Here is a 20,499-nt window from a genome sequence, read left to right on the forward strand (position 1 = left end):
ACATTGAGGCTACCGTGCAAATCTGCTGCCCTGCTTTGAATATATGAAGAATCGGAGGCCTGCTTTAAGTGTCCGATGCCCAATCCAAGTCTGCACACTGTCCCCCAATAAAAGATGCCACCTCCAAGTCTGCCAACTGTCCCCTATATAGGTTTCAGCACAGATAAAATACATTGAGGCTACCGTGCAAATCTGCTGCCCTGCTTTGAATATATGAAGAATCGGAGGCCTGCTTTAAGTGTCCGATGCCCAGTCCAAGTCTGCCCACTGTCCTCCAATAAAAGATGCCACCTCCAAGTCTGCCAACTGTCCCCTATATAGGATTACATGATGCATCGGAGGCCCCCTTTAAGTGTCCGATGCCCAATCCAAGTCTGCCCACTGTCCACCAATAAAAGATGCCACCTCCGAATCTGCCAACTGTCCCCTATATAGGTTTACATGATGCATCGGAGGCCCCCTTTAAGTGTCCGATGCCCAATCCAAGTCTGCCCACTGTCCCCCAATAAAAGATGCCCCCTCCGAGTCTGCCAACTGTGCCCTATATAGGTTTAAGCACAAATAACATACACTGTGCTTACCATGCGAATCTGCTGCCCCTGCGCGTTCACACAGCCCTGCGCTGTGCAAATCTGCTGCCCGCGCGTTCACCGAAAGCAGCTGTTAAGATCAGCTGCCCTGAGACAAGCCCTCCATATAGCCAATAAGATTACAGGATTTAGAACACACCTACCTAAGAAGCCGCACGTACAGACAGGAAGTGACGCGGGCAGCAGATTTGTATGGGCAGCAGATTTGCACAGAACACCGTGTAAGCCGAGTACTCAGGACTTGCTGCATTTGTGTACACACGTCTCCTCAGTAACCACTTGCAGGGAGTGCCAGCCTCTCCCAGTCTGCCCAGTGCTTCTCATTTGCTCTGGACTCTCCTCACGCAACACAGCACTGACCTCCTGCTCCTAGCCCTGTGCCTCGGTGGCTCGTCCCTGTGGGCACTATGTTTCAGTCATGGCCTGCGGATACCCCATACTATACCAATTCTGGAATACAGATCATCCCTCCTGCGGTAAGTCCACAGTCCGGTATACAAATGCTGCTATGGGATGGGATTTTTCATGGAACGCGTGGATTCAATGGCACTAATGTAAATCTGTAACAGGGTACCCTCGCCTACAATGTGTAATGTACGTCTTAAAACTGCTGCCTCTGCGCCCCTTATACATACTCCTTCAGGAATGCTTGGGGAGTGCTGGTGGTACAAACATTTTCAGCAAGGAGCTATAGCGGTAGCACCTGAGATTGGGCCTACCTCTGTAGGTTGAGGTTGTCCTCTCCCCTTTTTCTATGTACCTGCACATGATTATGACCCTCCATTTGCACATGACATCATTCTCTATTAACTTTTTCCCCTACCACAAGGGGGGGCTATTTAGATTTTTTGATATTTATTCTACACATTTCCAGATGGACCCGCAACCTCATAGAGATCAGGTTCCTTTCTTCACCCCTATCCCATAACTTCATGTGTTCATACTTCGTACCACCTCTGCATCAGCACATCCTGGCCGTAAACAGCATCAAGCCGTTACCTGCTTCTGCTTGTCCTGATGTTGGCTGGTCCCAGTGTTGGACTGGGGTGCCTAGGGCCCACCAGTAAAATGTATTCTAAGGGCCCACTGAAAGCTTACAAGCCAATACTACATGCTTCCACGACAGCAGACAGCAGCAAAATGCTTAGGATGATTGATTAGGGGGTCCCTGCAGCGATTTTCAGAAGGCAGGTCTGAGCTGCCTAGTCCTGATTATTATCGGTTATTTTTTTCCTATAAATCTGCTCCAAAGCTCTTCCATTATTATCAATTACTAGCTGATGACCCGGCGTTGCTCGGGTATTTATTTATTGCAATTTTATATTAAATAACAGTGACTTTCACAATGGCCGCCCCTTTAACGGTGACCGCTCCTTTAACAGTGACTTTCACAGTGGCTGCCCCTTTAATGGTGACCGCCTCTTTAACAGTGACTTTCACAATGGCCGCCCCTTTAACCACCTCCGGACCGCCTAACGCAGGATCGCGTTCCGGAGGTGGCAGCCCTGCGCACAGTCACGCATATATGCGTCATCTCGCGAGACGCGAGACTTCCTGTGAACGCGCGCACACAGGCGCGCGCGCTCACAGGAACGGAAGGTAAGAGAGTGGATCTCCAGCCTGCCAGCGGCGATCGTTCGCTGGCAGGCTGGAGATGTGTTTTTTTTAACCCCTAACAGGTATATTAGCCGCTGTTTTGATAACAGAGTCTAATATACCTGCTACCTGGTCCTCTGGTGGTCCCCTTTGTTTGGATCGACCACCAGAGGACACAGGTAGCTCAGTAAAGTAGCACCAAGCACCACTACACTACACTACACCCCCCCCCCGTCACTTATTAACCCCTTATTAGCCCCTGATCACCCCTGATCACCCCATATAGACTCCCTGATCACCCCCCTGTCATTGATTACCCCCCTGTCATTGATCAACCCCCTGTAAAGCTCCATTCAGATGTCCGCATGATTTTTATGGATGCACTGATAGATGGATCGGATCCACAAAACGCATCCGGACGTCTGAATGAAGCCTTACAGGGGCATGATCAATGACTGTGGTGATCACCCCATATAGACTCCCTGATCACCCCCCTGTCATTGATTACCCCCCTGTCATTGATTACCCCCCTGTAAAGCTCCATTCAGACGTCCGCATGATTTTTACGGATCCACTGATAGATGGATCGGATCCGCAAAACGCATCCGGACGTCTGAATGAAGCCTTACAGGGGCGTGATCAATGACTGTGGTGATCACCCCATATAGACTCCCTGATCACCCCCCTGTCATTGATTACCCCCCTGTAAAGCTCCATTCAGACGTCCGCATGATTTTTACGGATGCACTGATAGATGGATCGGATCCGCAAAACGCATCCGGACGTCTGAATGAAGCCTTACAGGGGCGTGATCAATGACTGTGGTGATCACCCCATATAGACTCCCTGATCACCCCCCTGTCATTGATTACCCCCCTGTAAAGCTCCATTCAGACGTCCGCATGATTTTTACGGATGCACTGATAGATGGATCGGATCCGCAAAACGCATCCGGACGTCTGAATGAAGCCTTACAGGGGCGTGATCAATGACTGTGGTGATCACCCCATATAGACTCCCTGATCACCCTCCTGTCATTGATTACCCCCCTGTCATTGATTACCCCCCTGTAAAGCTCCATTCAGATGTCCGCATGATTTTTACGGATGCACTGATAGATGGATCGGATCCGCAAAACGCATCCGGACGTCTGAATGAAGCCTTACAGGGGCATGATCAATGACTGTGGTTATCACCCCATATAGACTCCCTGATCACCGCCCTGTCATTGATCAACCCCCTGTCATTGATCACCCCCCCTGTCATTGATCACCCCCCCTGTCATTGATCACCCCTCTGTAAGGCTCCATTCAGACATTTTTTTGGCCCAAGTTAGCGGAATTTTTATTTTTTTTTCTTACAAAGTCTCATATTCCACTAACTTGTGTCAAAAAATAAAATCTCACATGAACTCACCATACCCCTCACGGAATCCAAATGCGTAAAATTTTTTAGACATTTATATTCCAGACTTCTTCTCACGCTTTAGGGCCCCTAGAATGCCAGGGCAGTATAAATACCCCACATGTGACCCCATTTCGGAAAGAAGACACCCCCAGGTATTCCGTGAGGGGCATATTGAGTCCATGAAAGATTGAAATTTTTGTCCCAAGTTAGCGGAACGGGAGACTTTGTGAGAAAAAAATTAAAAATATCAATTTCCGCTAACTTGTGCCAAAAAAAAAAAATTTCTATGAACTCGCCATGCCCCTCATTGAATACCTTGGGGTGTCTTCTTTCCAAAATGGGGTCACATGTGGGGTATTTATACTGCCCTGGCATTCTAGGGGCCCCAAAGCGTGAGAAGAAGTCTGGTATCCAAATGTCTAAAAATGCCCTCCTAAAAGGAATTTGGGCACCTTTGCGCATCTAGGCTGCAAAAAAGTGTCACACATCTGGTATCGCCGTACTCAGGAGAAGTTGGGGAATGTGTTTTGGGGTGTCATTTTACATATACCCATGCTGGGTGAGAGAAATATCTTGGTCAAATGCCAACTTTGTATAAAAAAATGGGAAAAGTTGTCTTTTGCCAAGATATTTCTCTCACCCAGCAAGGGTATATGTAAAATGACACCCCAAAACACATTCCCCAACTTCTCCTGAATACGGCGATACCACATGTGTGACACTTTTTTGCAGCCTAGGTGGGCAAAGGGGCCCATATTCCAAAGAGCACCTTTAGGATTTCACAGGTCATTTACCTACTTACCACACATTAGGGCCCCTGGAAAATGCCAGGGCAGTATAACTACCCCACAAGTGACCCCATTTTGGAAAGAAGACACCCCAAGGTATTCCGTGAGGGGCATGGCGAGTTCCTAGAATTTTTTATTTTTTGTCACAAGTTAGTGGAAAATGCTGATTTTTTTTTTATTTTTTTTTCATACAAAGTCTCATATTCCACTAACTTGTGACAAAAAATAAAAACTTCCATGAACTCACTATGCCCATCAGCGAATACCTTGGGGTCTCTTCTTTCCAAAATGGGGTCACTTGTGGGGTAGTTATACTGCCCTGGCATTCTAGGGGCCCAAATGTGTGGTAAGGAGTTTGAAATCAAATTCTGTAAAAAATGACCTGTGAAATCCGAAAGGTGCTCTTTGGAATATGGGCCCCTTTGCCCACCTAGGCTGCAAAAAAGTGTCACACATCTGGTATCTCCGTACTCAGGAGAAGTTGGGGAATGTGTTTTGGGGTGTAATTTTACATATACCCATGCTGGGTGAGAGAAATATCTTGGCAAAAGACAACTTTTCCCATTTTTTTTATACAAAGTTGGCATTTGACCAAGATATTTATCTCACCCAGCATGGGTATATGTAAAAAGACACCCCAAAACACATTCCTCAACTTCTCCTGAATACAGAGATACCAGATGTGTGACACTTTTTTGCAGCCTAGGTGGGCAAAGGGGCCCATATTCCAAAGAGCACCTTTCGGATTTCACAGGTCATTTTTTACAGAATTTGATTTCAAACTCCTTACCACACATTTGGGCCCCTAGAATGCCAGGGCAGTATAACTACCCCACAAGTGACCCCATTTTGGAAAGAAGAGACCCCAAGGTATTCGCTGATGGGCATAGTGAGTTCATGGAAGTTTTTATTTTTTGTCACAAGTTAGTGGAATATGAGACTTTGTAAGAAAAAAAAAAAAAAAAAAAAAAATCATCATTTTCCGCTAACTTGTGACAAAAAATAAAAAGTTCTATGAACTCACTATGCCCATCAGCGAATACCTTAGGGTGTGTACTTTCCGAAATGGGGTCATTTGTGGGGTGTTTGTACTGTCTGGCCATTGTAGAACCTCAGGAAACATGACAGGTGCTCAGAAAGTCAGAGCTGCTTCAAAAAGCGGAAATTCACATTTTTGTACCATAGTTTGTAAACGCTATAACTTTTACCCAAACCATTTTTTTTTACCCAAACATTTTTTTTTTATCAAAGACATGTAGAACAATAAATTTAGAGCAAAATTTCTATATGGATCTCGTTTTTTTTACAAAATTTTACAACTGAAAGTGAAAAATGTCATTTTTTTGCAAAAAAATCGTTAAATTTCGATTAATAACAAAAAAAGTAAAAATGTCAGCAGCAATGAAATACCACCAAATGAAAGCTCTATTAGTGAGAAGAAAAGGAGGTAAAATTCATTTGGGTGGTAAGTTGCATGACTGAGCAATAAACGGTGAAAGTAGTGTAGGTCAGAAGTGTAAAAAGTGGCCTGGTCTTTCAGGGTGTTTAAGCACTGGGGGCTGAGGTGGTTAATGGTCACCGCCCCCTTAACAGTGACTTTCACAGTGGCTGCCCCTTTAACGGTGACTGCCCCTTTAACAGTGACTTTCACAATGTCCGCCCCTTTAATGGTGACTGCCCCTTTAACAGTGGCTTTCATAGTGGCCGCCCCTTTAACAGTGATCGCCTAAGAGTGACTTTCACGGTAGCCGTCCCTTTAACAGTGACCGCCCCTTTAACATTGACTTTCACAGTGGCTGCCTCTTTAACGGTGACCGCCCCTTTAACAGTGACTTTCACAGTGACCGCCCCTTTAACAGGGACCACCCCTTTAACAGTGACTTTCACAGTGGCCACCCCTTTAACAGTGACCGCCCCTTTAACAGTGACTTTCATAGTGGCCGCCCCTTTAACAGGGACCGCCCTTTTAACAGTGACTTTCACAGTGACCGCCCCTTTAACAGTGATTTTCACAGTGGCCGCCCCTTTAACAGGGACCACCCCTTTAACAGTGACTTTCACAGTGACCGCCCCTTTAACAGTGATTTTCACAGTGGCCGCCCCTTTAACAGTGATTTTCACAGTGGCCACCCATTTAACAGTGACCTCCACGGTGCCCGCCCCTTTAACAGTGAACTCCACGGTGCCCGCCCCTTTAACAGTGAACTCCACGGTGCCCGCCCCTTTAACAGTGAACTCCATGGCGCCCGCCCCTTTAACAGTGAACTCCACAGCGCCCGTCCGTTTAATAGAGGCCCCTGCCCCCCATGCATGTAGCAGTGTAGTTGTGCCGTCATATGTCATATGACTGACTATTTCAGGACCTGCGAACTGCTAAAACCTGTGATCAGTTGTTATGGCAACCTGGAGTAGGACCTGCAAGCTTCTATTGGCTGATAAGGGACATGTGACCATGTGTATGGCAGTTGGGATAAGAAGAGAAAGACTTGCAGCCTTGTATTGGCTAATGCAGACCCCCGCAAGATTACTTTCCAGGTAGCAAGGGATGTGTATACTAAGTTTCGATGAAATGAATGGTTGTGTTTTTGAGTTTTGGCAGAACATACATACATTCATTAGGGATGCCATCTGTACGGGGATGACCCGGACAGTCCGGGTTTGTAATCCTGTGCCCGGGTACAAGCCTTTCTCAGACCCGGGCGCAGGATTCAAACTGCAGACTTGCACAACTGACAGCTGGCAGTGAGCGGTGGCGTCGGGTGTCAGTCAGCGGCGGCGGCCGATGAGGTGTCAGCAGCGGGGACGATCAGCTGTCACTGCGGGCGATCAGCTGTGATGCTAGCGCAGGGCAGTGCTGTCTTCAGACACTCCCTTCCTCCTTTAAATATTTTCTTTTACTATTGTTCCTCCTTGTGTTTCCTTTTACCCTACTGTCCTCTCTGATATCCTGTCTGCTTGGCCCGTTCCTCTGTTACAGCTTGCGCTCCACAGCTGGACCCACTTCTGGCCTGTGGAACGCAACTTCCGGTCCCGATGCGTTCCACCCGTGTTCGGGTTTGGCTTGAAGAAAAGGTGGCAACCCTAACATACATACACACATACATACATACACACATACTGTACATACACACATACTGTACATACACACTGTACATACACACATACTGTACATACACACATACTGTACATACACACATACTGTACATACACACATACACACTGTACATACACACATACTGTACATACACACATACTGTACATACACACATACATACTGTACATACACACATACTGTACATACACACATACTGTACATACACACTGTACATACACACATACTGTACATACACACTGTACATACACACACACATACTGTACATACACACATACTGTACATACACACATACATACATACTGTACATACACACATACGTCCTTTTTTATATATATATATATATATAGATGTAATGTAATAAATCCGCAGGCTGATGGATATTATGGGTAAGATTTGGACCCTGTCTTTGCGTTTATTCCTTAGGTTTCTCAACAGCCAACAATTATCCAGCAACTTCCGACAGATTTTACCCCTCCTCTGTCTCATCCGATCCGATATGGTCGTGCTAAAGAAGGTGAGAGGTGAACTAAATAATAATGTACAATATTACGTCTTCTGACATCAGGTACAATGAGGACACATGAAAGTAAGTGCACCCCTTCTCCTTCTAACCATAATCTCCAGTCCTGGGGCAGGAAAATCTAAAGGAGCTCATACACATTATTATAAATGTGGTCATACACACTTGTCTAAGGATATGTTCACACAAAGTCTTTTGCCATGGAACTATGGCGTGGACACCCACGCTGAAATTTTTACGGCGGTTTTAAGCCACTGCTCCATGATCCTCACTTCTACCTCCTATTCATTTCAATAGAAGGTAGAAAGGACATGGCTGCTGGTGGGATTTCAGTGAAATTTCGGTGCAGCTGCCTGCGCCAAAATTCCCTAAGGTTGTTCAGACAAATTAGTTTAAAGGTGGTCATACACATTAGTCTTAAGGTGGTCATACAGATTATTCTAAAGATGGCCATGCACACAAGTCTAAAGGAGGTCATACACATAAAATGTTCATACATACTAGTCTAAAAGAGGTCAAACACACTATTCTAAGGGTGGTCACACACACGAGTCTAGCGGTGATCATATTCCTATACATTAATCTAAAGGTGGTCATACACACTAGTCAAAAGGTGGTCATACACACTAGTCAAAAGGTGGTCATACACACTAGTCTAATGGTAGTGATACACATTACTCTAAGAGTGGTCATATACATTAGTCTAAGGTGTTCATACATACTAGTCTAAAGGTGGTCATACAGACTAATCTAAGGGTGGTCATATACATTAGTCTAAAGGCGGTCATACAGACTAATCTAAGGGTGGTCATATACATTAGTCTAAAGGCGGTCATACAGACTAATCTAAGGGTGGCCATATACATTAGTCTAAAGGCGGTCATACAGACTAATCTAAGGGTGGCCATATACATTAGTCTAAAGGTGGTCATACACACTAGTCTAATGGTAGTGATACACATTACTCTAAGTGTGGTCATATACATTAGTCTAAGGTGTTCATACATACTAGTCTAAAGGTGGTCATACAGACTAATCTAAGGGTGGTCATACACACTAGTCTAAAGGTGGTCATACACACTAGTCTAAAGGTGGTCATACACACTAGTCTAAAGGTGGTCATACACACTAGCCTAACTGTGGTCATACACATTAGTCTAAAGTTGATCAGTGATAATGTTAACAAAAAACATCATTTGTCTGGTGAAATTCAACAATGATCAGTTGTTTTAGTTGACCAGTGGCCAGGTTGTGATTGTCTGGAAAGAGGCTAGTTGTTTTTGTTTTAATTTTCATCTGATAGCTGCTAGTTAACAAATGATCTTTCCATGAAAGGACATTCCCAGAAAGATCAATTGTCCATCACCAGGTGTTATTGAACATGTATAGACAATTCAAAGCGGTTGTCTGGGACTATCCTTAAGACCAATGTCGCGCGACAATTTTCATAATGTCAAAGATAGGAGAAAATTAAGATTTAAGAAAAATAAGCAGATAACTAAGACAAATATAACAAGTCCTTACAGTCAGGAATAGCTGCGAACTAGCAACTACTACAGCTATTTTACCAGAGAAGGGGCCTTGATTGGTTGGATCTGAGTCTGAGACATTGTATGTTGAGTCTAGTTTCAACTTACGATGGGTCAGAAAAGACCATTGTATGTTGAAAATATTGTATCCTGAGGCCATTGTATCTTGCGGGATCACTGTATATAAACGTTATATGTGTGCTGTCCACATCCATTTATCATGTAGAGAAAGTTAAAGGGAGTCTGTCACCACATTTGGGCATATTAGACCGATCAAATAGGGTTATATGATCCACCCAGAACTTAAAAACGGTACCTTTGTTGTAGAAAACGGACTTTTCTTTTAGCCGAAAATGAACTTATAAGGTTATGTTAATGAGCCCTCTCAAGTGCCCAGGGCGGTCTCTCAATCCTCGGAGCCCCAGGCAGCACCTCCTAAACGGCTCATAACCCCGCCCTCCGTGAGCCTCTGCCCGCCCGTTTACTCCCCTCCCCTGTCCTTTTCCTCTGCGGCTGTGCGGTCCAAATCGTAGCGGGCGCCTGCGCAATGCGATGCCCGCTCCTGGCAGGGCATCGCGATACCTACTGCGCATGCACCCGCTACGATTTGGACCGCACAGCCGCAGAGGAAGAGGACAGGGGAGGGGAGTAAACGGGCGGGCAGAGGCGCACGGAGGGCGGGGTTATGAGCCGTGGAGGAGGTGCTGCCTGGGGCTCCGAGGATTGAGAGACCGCCCTGGGCACTTGAGAGGGCTCATTAACATAACCTTATAAGTTCATTTTCGGCTAAAAGAAAAGTCAGTTTTCTACAACAAAGGTACCGTTTATAAGTTCTGGGTGGATCATATAACCCTATTTGATCGGTCTAATATGCCCAAATGTGGTGACAGACTCCCTTTAATACAAAGCACTTACTAATGTATTGTGATTGTCCATATTGCCTCCTTTGCTGGCTTGGTTCATTTTTCCATCACATTGCACTCTGTTCGTTTCCATGGTTACGACCACCCTGTAATCCAGCAGTGGTGCTCGTGCTTGCACACTTTAAGAAAAAATGCCAGCCTCTCTGGTGGCCAAGACCGTGGGAGCTCACATAAGCTTGTACTTTTTCTATAGTGTACAAGCACAGCCACGCTGCTGGACTGTAGGGTGGTCGTAACCATGGAAACTTTCTCTGCATAATAAATGCTATTGGCTGAAGTGGCAAAGCTCCTTTAAGATTGGTCACTAATATCAGATCATTGAGGGTCCAACTCTTGGCACTCCTGCAGATCAGCTGGTTGAAGGGGCCACAGTCTTTGACCTATGATGTCACATCCATCAGTCCTATTCAAGTGAATGGGATTAAGCTGCAATACCAAGCACAGCCGCTATTAAATGTACAGGGCTGTGCCTGGTATACAATAAAGGGGCCATAATGCTCATCCAAGTGCTGTATCTCCTTAAAACAGCAGGGGTACTGGGAGTTGGACCCCCACCAATAAGATATTTTGAAGACCAATCCTCAAGTGTCATGCTTCGGTGTGGGAGGGAAACCCACACCAAACGCAAGAGGGAACGGGGTGAGGGGAAAAGGCCTGGTAACTAGGGAAAGGAGCAGGTCACCTCCTAGAGAAACCCTAATCAAAGTCCTGACTGACTGCAAGTATGAACTGACCCCAGAGGTAGGTGAGTTCATACACAGGAACCTAAAGTCCTAACTCACCCTGTAGTACCCTGGTACTAATGTCAGGACAAGAGACAACCTGTTCCTCCAAACGGTAAGACGAACAGGAGTCTCCCTCATGCCTAAACACAAATGGCAGGGAAAAGAACAAAACAAGAAAACCCCAACAATAAACAGGGGAAGGAGACACTTAACTTCAAATAGCTATAGAAGCACAGGAACTCCACCGAGATCCAAACACCAGCAATCCACAACAAGACTGAAGCTTTAAACCGCACAGCATGGTGGGAGAATCCAAAATAAATAGGGAAGGTTAAATGACCACATAAGCAACACCTGAAGCAAGGAGTGTGGTCATTACCAGAAACAACACAGACACAAATTGATCCACAAGGAACCTGTCAGATCAAACCACGTGTTGCCAGTCTCACTGATCTCCTTGCACCTGTCAAGGAAAGTCCATGACATCAAGGCTATTTTATTATGAGCCAATGCTCATCCAATTATCTGGAAATAATAATGTTCCTGATAATTGCCTGATTGTGTGCGGAGTATAGTTGCCTTTGCATGCAGCAATCATCTCCACTGTATGGGGGACAAACAATTGCTACTGTGATCGCTCGTCCCCACACTGATTCATTGTTAGGCACATACAAGACGCGATCACCTGATTGAGCATTTGCTTGTTCATTGGCACCACATTTACATAGGGCTGTTACTGGGAACGAGCAGTTGTATAATCACACATTCTCTATAAGTGGCCCGATCCGCAGCCCATGTAAAAGGACCTTTAAGGGGTTTTGTCACTTCAGCAAGTGGCATTTATCATGTAGAGGAAGATAATAAAAGCCGCTTACTAATGTATTGTTATTATCCATATTACTTCCTTTGCTGGCTGGATCCATTTTTCCATCAAATTATACACTGCTCATTTCCATGGTTACGACCACCCTGCAATCCATCAGTGGTGGTCGTGCTTGCAGGAAAAAGTGCCTGCCTATCTGGTGACCGGGACCATGGGAGCTCACATAGGCTGGTGCTTTTTCCTATAGTGTGCAAGCACGATCACCACTGATGGATTGCAGGGTGGCCGTAACCATGGAAACGAGCTGTGTTTAATGTGATGGAAAAATGAATCCAGCCAGCAAAGGAGGTAATATGGACAATCACAATACATTAGTAAGTGCCTTGTATTAACTTTCTCTACATGATAAATGCTAAACCCCTTTAGAGGGAATCTGTCACCTAGTTTTACCCTATAGAGCTGCGGACATGCATGGATAGATCTCCACTAGCATGTCCGCAATATACTTGTCCCATAGCTCTGTGTGGTTTTATTTCATTTAAAAATGGATTTTATAGATATGTTAATTAGCCAAGTAAGGTGCCCAAGGCATGGTTACTTATGGTTAAGGAGCCCAGCACCGCCCCCTGTGAAGGAGCCCAGCACCGCCTGCATCCAGGAATCTCCTCCTTGCTCACAAAGTTACAGTGCCGTAATCTCGCGATGCGCGAGCTAGCGCATGCGCAGTTCGTTCACTGAGGCTGATGCCAGGAAAGGGAACGAACACTTTGCCGGCACTGTGCATGCGCTAGCTCGCACATCGCGAGATTACGGCACTGTAACTTTATGAGCAAGGAGGAGATTCCTGGATGCAGGCGGTGCTGGGCTCCTTAACCGTAAGTAACCACGCCTTGGGCACCTTACCAGGCTAATTTACAGATCTATGAAATAATTTTTTTAACGAAATAGAACCACACAGAGCTATGGGACAGGTATATTGCGGACATGCTAGCGGAGATCTATCCGTGCATGTCCGCAGCTCTATAGGGTAAAACTAGGTGACAGATTCCCTTTAAGGATAAGTCCTCAACATTTAATTTCTGGAAAACCCCTTTAAATGACTGTAATGCATGGCTGAGTCAATGTAACGATTGTTCACCATTTAACCCTCAACCTACTTTTGTCTAAAATATAAGGCCACCTTAACCCTTGGTCATCTGCTCCGTTCTGATCCCTTGTGAAAGGCAGATAGGATGCTTAAAAGGGTAAGGTATTAAAATGCAAAAAAAAAAAAACTAGACTTACCATTCCGAACACCTCAAGGTCCAGTGCCACCACTTTCATGCTCCCCATCAATGTAGCGATCACATCCTGTATAATACACATGGTGGCGCTGGACTAGAGAGCATAGCATTATTAGCACTATTGTCTTGCCATGTCTTTTTTATTCTGTAACTCAGACAACCTCTTTAGAGAAGTGGAGCCCTGCACAAGGGCATAACCCCTGATGAAGTGGGATAAGAGTAGCCAGATTCGGCCATCCCCCTCTAACATCCCCATAGTTCCTGGGACCATACACTTCTCTCTCTGTCGCTTGTTTGTCTTCAGACTGGTTTATCTTTTACAGATTTGATAGAGCTGATGATGATCCAGAACGCCCAAATGCATCAGGTTATAATGAACAACATGACAATGGCGGCTCTTTCCAGCTTTGGCTATGGGTCTACGCCACCTACTCCCCTGGTATGTGTCTGGTGTGGGCGATGTATCACTGGATAATCAGATTTTCCTTTCAGGTGACTGAGAAACGTGGATGACAACTGTAAGAGTTGTAGCAGTGGTCTTATTGGTTGTCGCCCAGCTTTCTTAGGAACACATATAGATGTAAAGAAATTGAGGGCTCTATGGATATTTTAGGATCAGAAGTCCTTGGGAAAGGTACCTCAAGAGGCCCCTAGTCTACTTAGTATTTACTGTAAAGTGCATGTCTATATCAGACACCATTTATCGTTTGCAAGAATAACTAAAGCATCATACGCCTTATCTTCCATTGTTACAGTCTGTATTATGCTCCAGAGCTGTACTCACAATGTTGCTGGATTTAGAGCGTAATTCTTCCAGAAATTCTGGGATTTCTTGTCCTTACACTAAGCACTGTATTGTAGGCTAACTGGCCACTGCAGTACTGAAATTCATCTAAGCTGATAGAGGTGTATGTGTCAACAAGTTTGATGACTGTTTCCAATGAAAGCCTACAGAATTGTGAATGCAGCTCCGGAGTATACTACTGGTTGTAACTCAGGATCATTACAGGATAAGTATTGTAATGTATATACACATTGACAGCACCAGCAAAATAGTGAGTTCAGCTCTGAAGTATAATACAGAATGTAATTCAAGATCAGTAGAGGATAAGTGAATGTAATATATATACACAGTGACCTCACCAGCAGAATCGTGAGTGCAGCTCTCAGGTATAATACCAGATGTAACTCAGGATCAGTACAAGATACGTAATGTGATGTTTGTACACAGTGACTCCATCTTCAGAATAGTGAGTGCAGCTCTCAGGTATAATACCAGATGTAACTCAGGATCAGTACAAGATACATAATGTGATGTTTGTACATAGTGACTCCATCAGCAGAATAGTGAGTGCAGCTCTCAGGTATAATACCAGATGTAACTCAGGATCAGTACAAGATAAGGAATGCCATGTATTTGTAAAGTTACTCCATTGTTTCCGTGAAAACAGTAACAGTCACAACCAATTTTACGGCTCTGTGCCTGGGAGGCGAATTGCTCACTAGATCACCGTGGCCTATTCAATCAGCTGATTGTTGGGGGTTATCAGCCATCAATATTACAGCCCCAGAAAAAAAATCTTTAAAAAATATTAATGATTTAATTTCTCCTGTTTTCATTATAGCCAAGTATCATGCCAGTAGAAATTGAAGATGACGAACCAACAGTCTACCACCATCATTATGAGTCATACCCGGCCAGCTATCCAGCATACCCAACATATCCCACACTACCTCCTATGGCGCCTGTACATCACCGCGAGCCGACCGTCAGACACATCAATCAAGACACACAGCCTGTTTCACCCGCACGTAACCTAGAGTGAGATGCTAGCTTGCTTGTAAATCATGACTGATATAAAGGCCTGTTAGTCATCATTCAGATCTGAATATAATCTTTTATAATGGAAGGTATTCTGAAATCATCCCCTATTCTTTATACTGCAGTTGAAATTGCCTGATGTGTATAAACACAAGGTCATCACCGACTCATCAGGCAATGTATATGTCACGGCCACGGTTTTGGCCGTGACTCCTTGGGAGCCGCATACAGTTGCCCGCGGTTTGGGTTGTTGTTTCAACCGCAGCTGGAGGCATAATGTTGTTAGCCTCAAGTGCGGTTGCCGCGGACAACAGCTTTGTGTGCGGTTCCCTTGGAGTTTGCGTGTATGTATGCACTGTTGTTTGTCTGTGTGCACTCTGTGTAGTGTGTGCTGTGCACGGACACCTTTCCTGCACTGTGGTTGCCCGTGGCAACGTTTGTCGTTGTGTACATGTGGTGGCAGTGTCCCGGCCTTGGGGCTGACTCCCAGGACACGGTTGCCACCCATGTCGTTGCCTGCGGCAACAACCACAGTGTGTTTGTTGTGTCGGTCACTTTCCCTTTAGTTGGTGTTTTCCCTTTCCTGTGGTTCTGGAAGGGTTAACTCCCTTCCCAGTGTGTGTGATGTCACTGGGTGTGTCTGACCATTGGGTGTGGCCTCTTAGGCCGATATAGCCTTGGTGTTTGGCAGGGCTCAGTAGGTTGCTTCAGCCATGCTTAGCTGATAGCAGCCTCCTGTGGTTACCTACTGCCTGTGAGAGCCACCCTTGTGGTTCATAAACCATATGTCACATTTTAGTTTATGTTAAGTTTATGTGTGATGTCTATTTGATGTTTTCCTGTCCTATGTTGTTTAGTGCAGCTTATGGATCTGGATTCCTGTTTGCACAGGGATCCAGTCAGCAAGGCTGTGGCAGGTAGGTGGAACTCGGATAGTTCACCTGTCATATCCGTAAGTTTGTTTGTGTCCCCTTTTTCCCTGCAGCTTGGCCAGTGAGACCCCTGTTCCTCCGTGTACAGTAGGAACAGGCCGTCTTACCTTGACTCCTAGTCCAGGGATCGGTCGGAGGGTGAGTTAGGGATCCGAGGTTCCGGAGCATGGGTCCTCCTACCTTTAAGGTCGGCCCATGCAGCTAGGAGTTAGGGTCAGGTTAGGGACGCTTTAGGAGGTGACCTGCTCCCTAATCCTGCTGTCCTGGCCAAGCAGCCAAAACATCAACCGACATCGCACGGCTGAGGATTTCCCCCATCCTCAGCCGTGACAGTATAATGCTCCTCAGTCACCTACGACGCCATTTACAGCCTTCCTGGCGTTACTTGAGGGTAGTGGTTTAGCTATAGGCAGGGGCAGACTGGGAATTCAAAGCGGCCCTGGAAATAATACTAAAAGGGGCCCCGTTTTTGAAGTTGGGTCCAAATTGATGGAAGGCAGGGCCAGCAATACCATACTGTGGCACATTATACTACCCTAACAGAGCCAAATACCACAGTCTATCACAAAATACTGCCGCCAGCAGCACAAATTACCTCCCCAAAAACTGCCACTGGCCGGCCATGAGGAGGGCCAGGCGGCCCCCTGGGCATCAGCCCACCAGTAAATTTCCCGGTAAGGTCTATGGCCAATCTGCCCCTGGCTATAGGGGTGCAAGAGCTAGCGGATGCACATAGGCCTTAGTACCCGAGGTGGATCAGAAGGCCCGTCTACCATATAAGACACATGACACAAATGGTACGAGGTAGATGTTAGGCTATGTTACAGATTATGCCTAGCTTCGAGTGACTCCTGGGCTTGAGTAGCTGACCCCCTTTTTAATTGATGCAGTGTAGAGAATATCCGTAGAATATAAAATCTGGTGATGTAATAAATTCCAATATATCCTCACAGACGGGCAGTGCCGCCACCTCCACCCCTGAGTGCCACCAGCACAGTTGGAGCAGACATCCCTCCAGCTTCAGGTAAATTAGGTCAATTACTGTATGAAACTAAATAAATTGACATTTCATACCGTGAGGGGGAGACAAGACACAGGACACCCGCTTATCTGACATATGTTTCCTGTTCTTTCAGAATACTATGACCTGACTGAAGCAAGAATGTAATACATCCGGAAGACATCTTTAAAATATATATTTCTAATGTCTACATTGAGATTCTGTATATAAGTCTTTACAATTATATTTTTGTACAATGGAAATTATTGATCCATTCTATGTGATATTGTATTTATTATACTAAAAGAATACATACAGTTGAGACCAGAAGTTTACATACACTATATAAAAAGACACATAATCATGTTTTTCTCAATATCCAACATTAAATCAGAATAAACCTTTCCTGTTTTTGGTCAGTTAGGATTACCATCATTATTATTTGCCAAATGCCAGAATAATGAAAGAGAGAGAGAGAGAGAGAGAGAGAGAGAGAGAATGTTTTAAGGCATTTTTATTATTTTCTGCAAAGTCAAAAGTTTACATACATTTCAATAATATTTGGTACCATTGCCCTTAATCTGTATGACTTGGGTCAAACATTTTGGATATCCTTCCACAAGCTTCTCACAATAGTTGGTCGGAATTGCCTTTTCAGCTTTGCCCATACATTTTCAATTGGATTCAGATCAGGGCTTTGTGATGGCCACTCCAAAACATTGACTTTGTTATCCTTAAGCCACTTTGTAACCAGTTTGGCAGTATGCTTTGGGTCATTGTCCATTTGAAAGACCCATTTCCGCCCAAGCTTAACCTTCGTGGCTGATGTCTTGAGATGTTGCTTCAGTATTTCCACAATCTTCTTTCCTCGTGATGCCATCTATTTTGTGAAGTGCACCAGTCCCTCCTGCAGCAAAACAACCTCACAACATGATGCTGCCACCCCCGTGTTTCACAGTTGGGATGGTGTTCTTAGGCTTCCAAGCTTCTCCCTTTTTCCTCCAAACGTAACGATGGGCATTGTGGCCAAAAAGTTCAATTTTAGTTTCTTCAGACCACAGGACATGTCTCCAAAATGTAGGCCTTTGTTCCGGTGTGCATTTGAAAACATTATTCTGACTTTTTTAGGTTTCTTTTGGAGTAATGGCTTCTTCCTGGCAGAGTGGCCTTTCAGCCCATGTTGATACAGTACTTGTTTCACTGTGGATACTGACACAATCTTACCAGCTTCCTCCATCATCTTCACAAGGTCTTTTGCTTTTGTTCTTGGGTTAATTTGCACATGTCGGACCAAAGCACGTTCATCTCTGGGACACAGAACCCGTCTCCTTCCTGAGCGGTATGATGGCTGGATATTCCCATCTTGTTTGTACTTGCGTATAATTGTTTGTACAGATGAACGAGGCTCCTTCAGGCAGGGCCGTCTTTTCGAATGGGCACGCTGGGCAGTTGCCCGGGGGCCCCACTTGCCTGGGGGCCCGCCTGCCCAGTGAACCCACCAGCCCACCCCCCAGTTGAATACTAATGAGCGCTTCCATTATGGAAGCGCTCATTAGAACCGAGAGACCAGGAAGTGGTGAACGCTCTGTACTCACCACTTCCTGGTCCTCGGCTGTCGGCTGTGCAGGGCTGCGCACAGCGTGAGGGCGCTCTGTGACCTCACGCTGTGCGCGCCAGTTCAGAGCACAGAGTCGACTGAGGAGAGGCAGGCGGCGTCCAGGAGCAGGAGAGGTAAGTGATTTTTTATTTTATAAGAAAATGTGGCTGCTGGGGGCATAAGGGGGCTAATGGAGAGGCATATGGGGGCTAATGGAGAGGCATATGGGGGGCTAATGGAGAGGCATATGGGGGCTAATGGAGAGAGGCATATGGGGGGCTAATGGAGAGAGGCATATGGGGGGCTAATGGAGAGGCATATGGGGGCTAATGGAGAGGCATATGGGGGGCTAATGGAGAGGCATATGGGGGGCTAATGGAGAGAGGCATATGGGGGGCTAATGGAGAGAGGCATATGGGGGGCTAATGGAGAGGCATATGGGGGCTAATGGAGAGGCATATGGGGGCTAATGGAGAGGCATATGGGGGCTAATGGAGAGGCATATGGGGGCTAATGGAGAGGCATATGGGGGGCTAATGGAGAGGCATATGGGGGGCTAATGGAGAGAGGCATATGGGGGGCTAATGGAGAGAGGCATATGGGGGGCTAATGGAGAGGCATATGGGGGCTAATGGAGAGGCATATGGGGGCTAATGAGGCATATGGGGGCTAATGGAGAGGCATATGGGGGCTAATGAGGCATATGGGGGCTAATGGAGAGGCATATGGGGGCTAATGAGGCATATGGGGGCTAATGGAGAGGCATATGGGGGCTAATGGAGAGGCATATGGGGGCTAATGAGGCATATGGGGGCTAATGGAGAGGCATATGGGGGCTAATGGAGAGGCATATGGGGGCTAATGAGGCATATGGGGGCTAATGGAGAGGCATATGGGGGCTAATGGAGAGGCATATGGGGGCTAATGGAGAGGCATATGGGGGCTAATGAGGCATATGGGGGCTAATGGAGAGGCATATGGGGGCTAATGGAGAGGCATATGGGGGCTAATGAGGCATATGGGGGCTAATGGAGAGGCATATGGGGGCTAATGGAGAGGCATATGGGGCTAATGGAGAGGCATATGGGGGCTAATGGAGAGGCATATGGGGGCTAATGGAGAGGCATATGGGGGCTAATGGAGAGGCATATGGGGGCTAATGGAGAGGCATATGGGGGCTAATGGAGAGGCATATGGGGGCTAATGATGAGAGGCAGCATATGGGGGCTAATGATGAGAGGCAGCATATGGGGGCTAATGATGAGAGGCAGCATATGGGGGCTAATGATGAGAGGCAGCATATGGGGGCTAATGAGAGGCATAATAACACTGTCATCCACAGATGCCCTCATAACAGTGTGTCTTCCACAGATCCACCATAACAGTGCGCCTGCGCACTGACGAGAGACAGAAAGAAGGGGAAAGAATCCGCGGAAGCAAGCAGAGGACGGCACAGCAGACGATTGAACAGCTTCTTTTGTAAGTAAATAGTTTTATTATAAATGTATCCCTGCATACCGCAATTCTCTCATATTTTGTAATCTTATTTATATATACTTATTTTGTTTTTGCCCCCCCATTTTTGACTGTGGTATCTTTGTGCCCCCCCTATATATTATTCCTATATTAAACACTGATTTTGTTGAAAGTACCAATAAATATCGCCTTATTGATAATTTGCATTTTTATTCTAGTGCGTGATTGTGTAGACAGGGCCCCAGTGCACTGTATTGCCCGGGGGCCTATAATGCTCTTAAGATGGCACTGCCTTCAGGTATCTTGAAATTGCACCCAAGGTTGAGCCAGACTTGTGCAAGTCCACAATTTTCTTCCTGATATCTTGGCTGAT

General features: G+C 45.8%; 1 protein-coding gene across 1 annotated transcript; it reads left to right on the top strand.

Moving 5' to 3' along the window:
* The first annotated feature begins 949 nt into the window (after positions 1-949).
* On the top strand, positions 950-17,316 carry LOC121004443 (proline-rich protein 29-like). Its single transcript, XM_040436658.1, has 6 exons — positions 950-1,066; positions 7,920-8,010; positions 13,623-13,738; positions 14,925-15,121; positions 17,007-17,077; positions 17,190-17,316. Exons 1-6 carry the CDS (start codon positions 998-1,000, stop codon positions 17,219-17,221), a joined length of 576 nt encoding a protein of 191 aa, XP_040292592.1. The 5' UTR covers positions 950-997; the 3' UTR covers positions 17,222-17,316.
* The last annotated feature ends 3,183 nt before the right edge of the window (positions 17,317-20,499 follow it).

Source organism: Bufo bufo, chromosome 6 (assembly GCF_905171765.1).
Source record: "Bufo bufo chromosome 6, aBufBuf1.1, whole genome shotgun sequence".
Taxonomy (NCBI): Eukaryota; Metazoa; Chordata; class Amphibia; order Anura; family Bufonidae; genus Bufo; species Bufo bufo.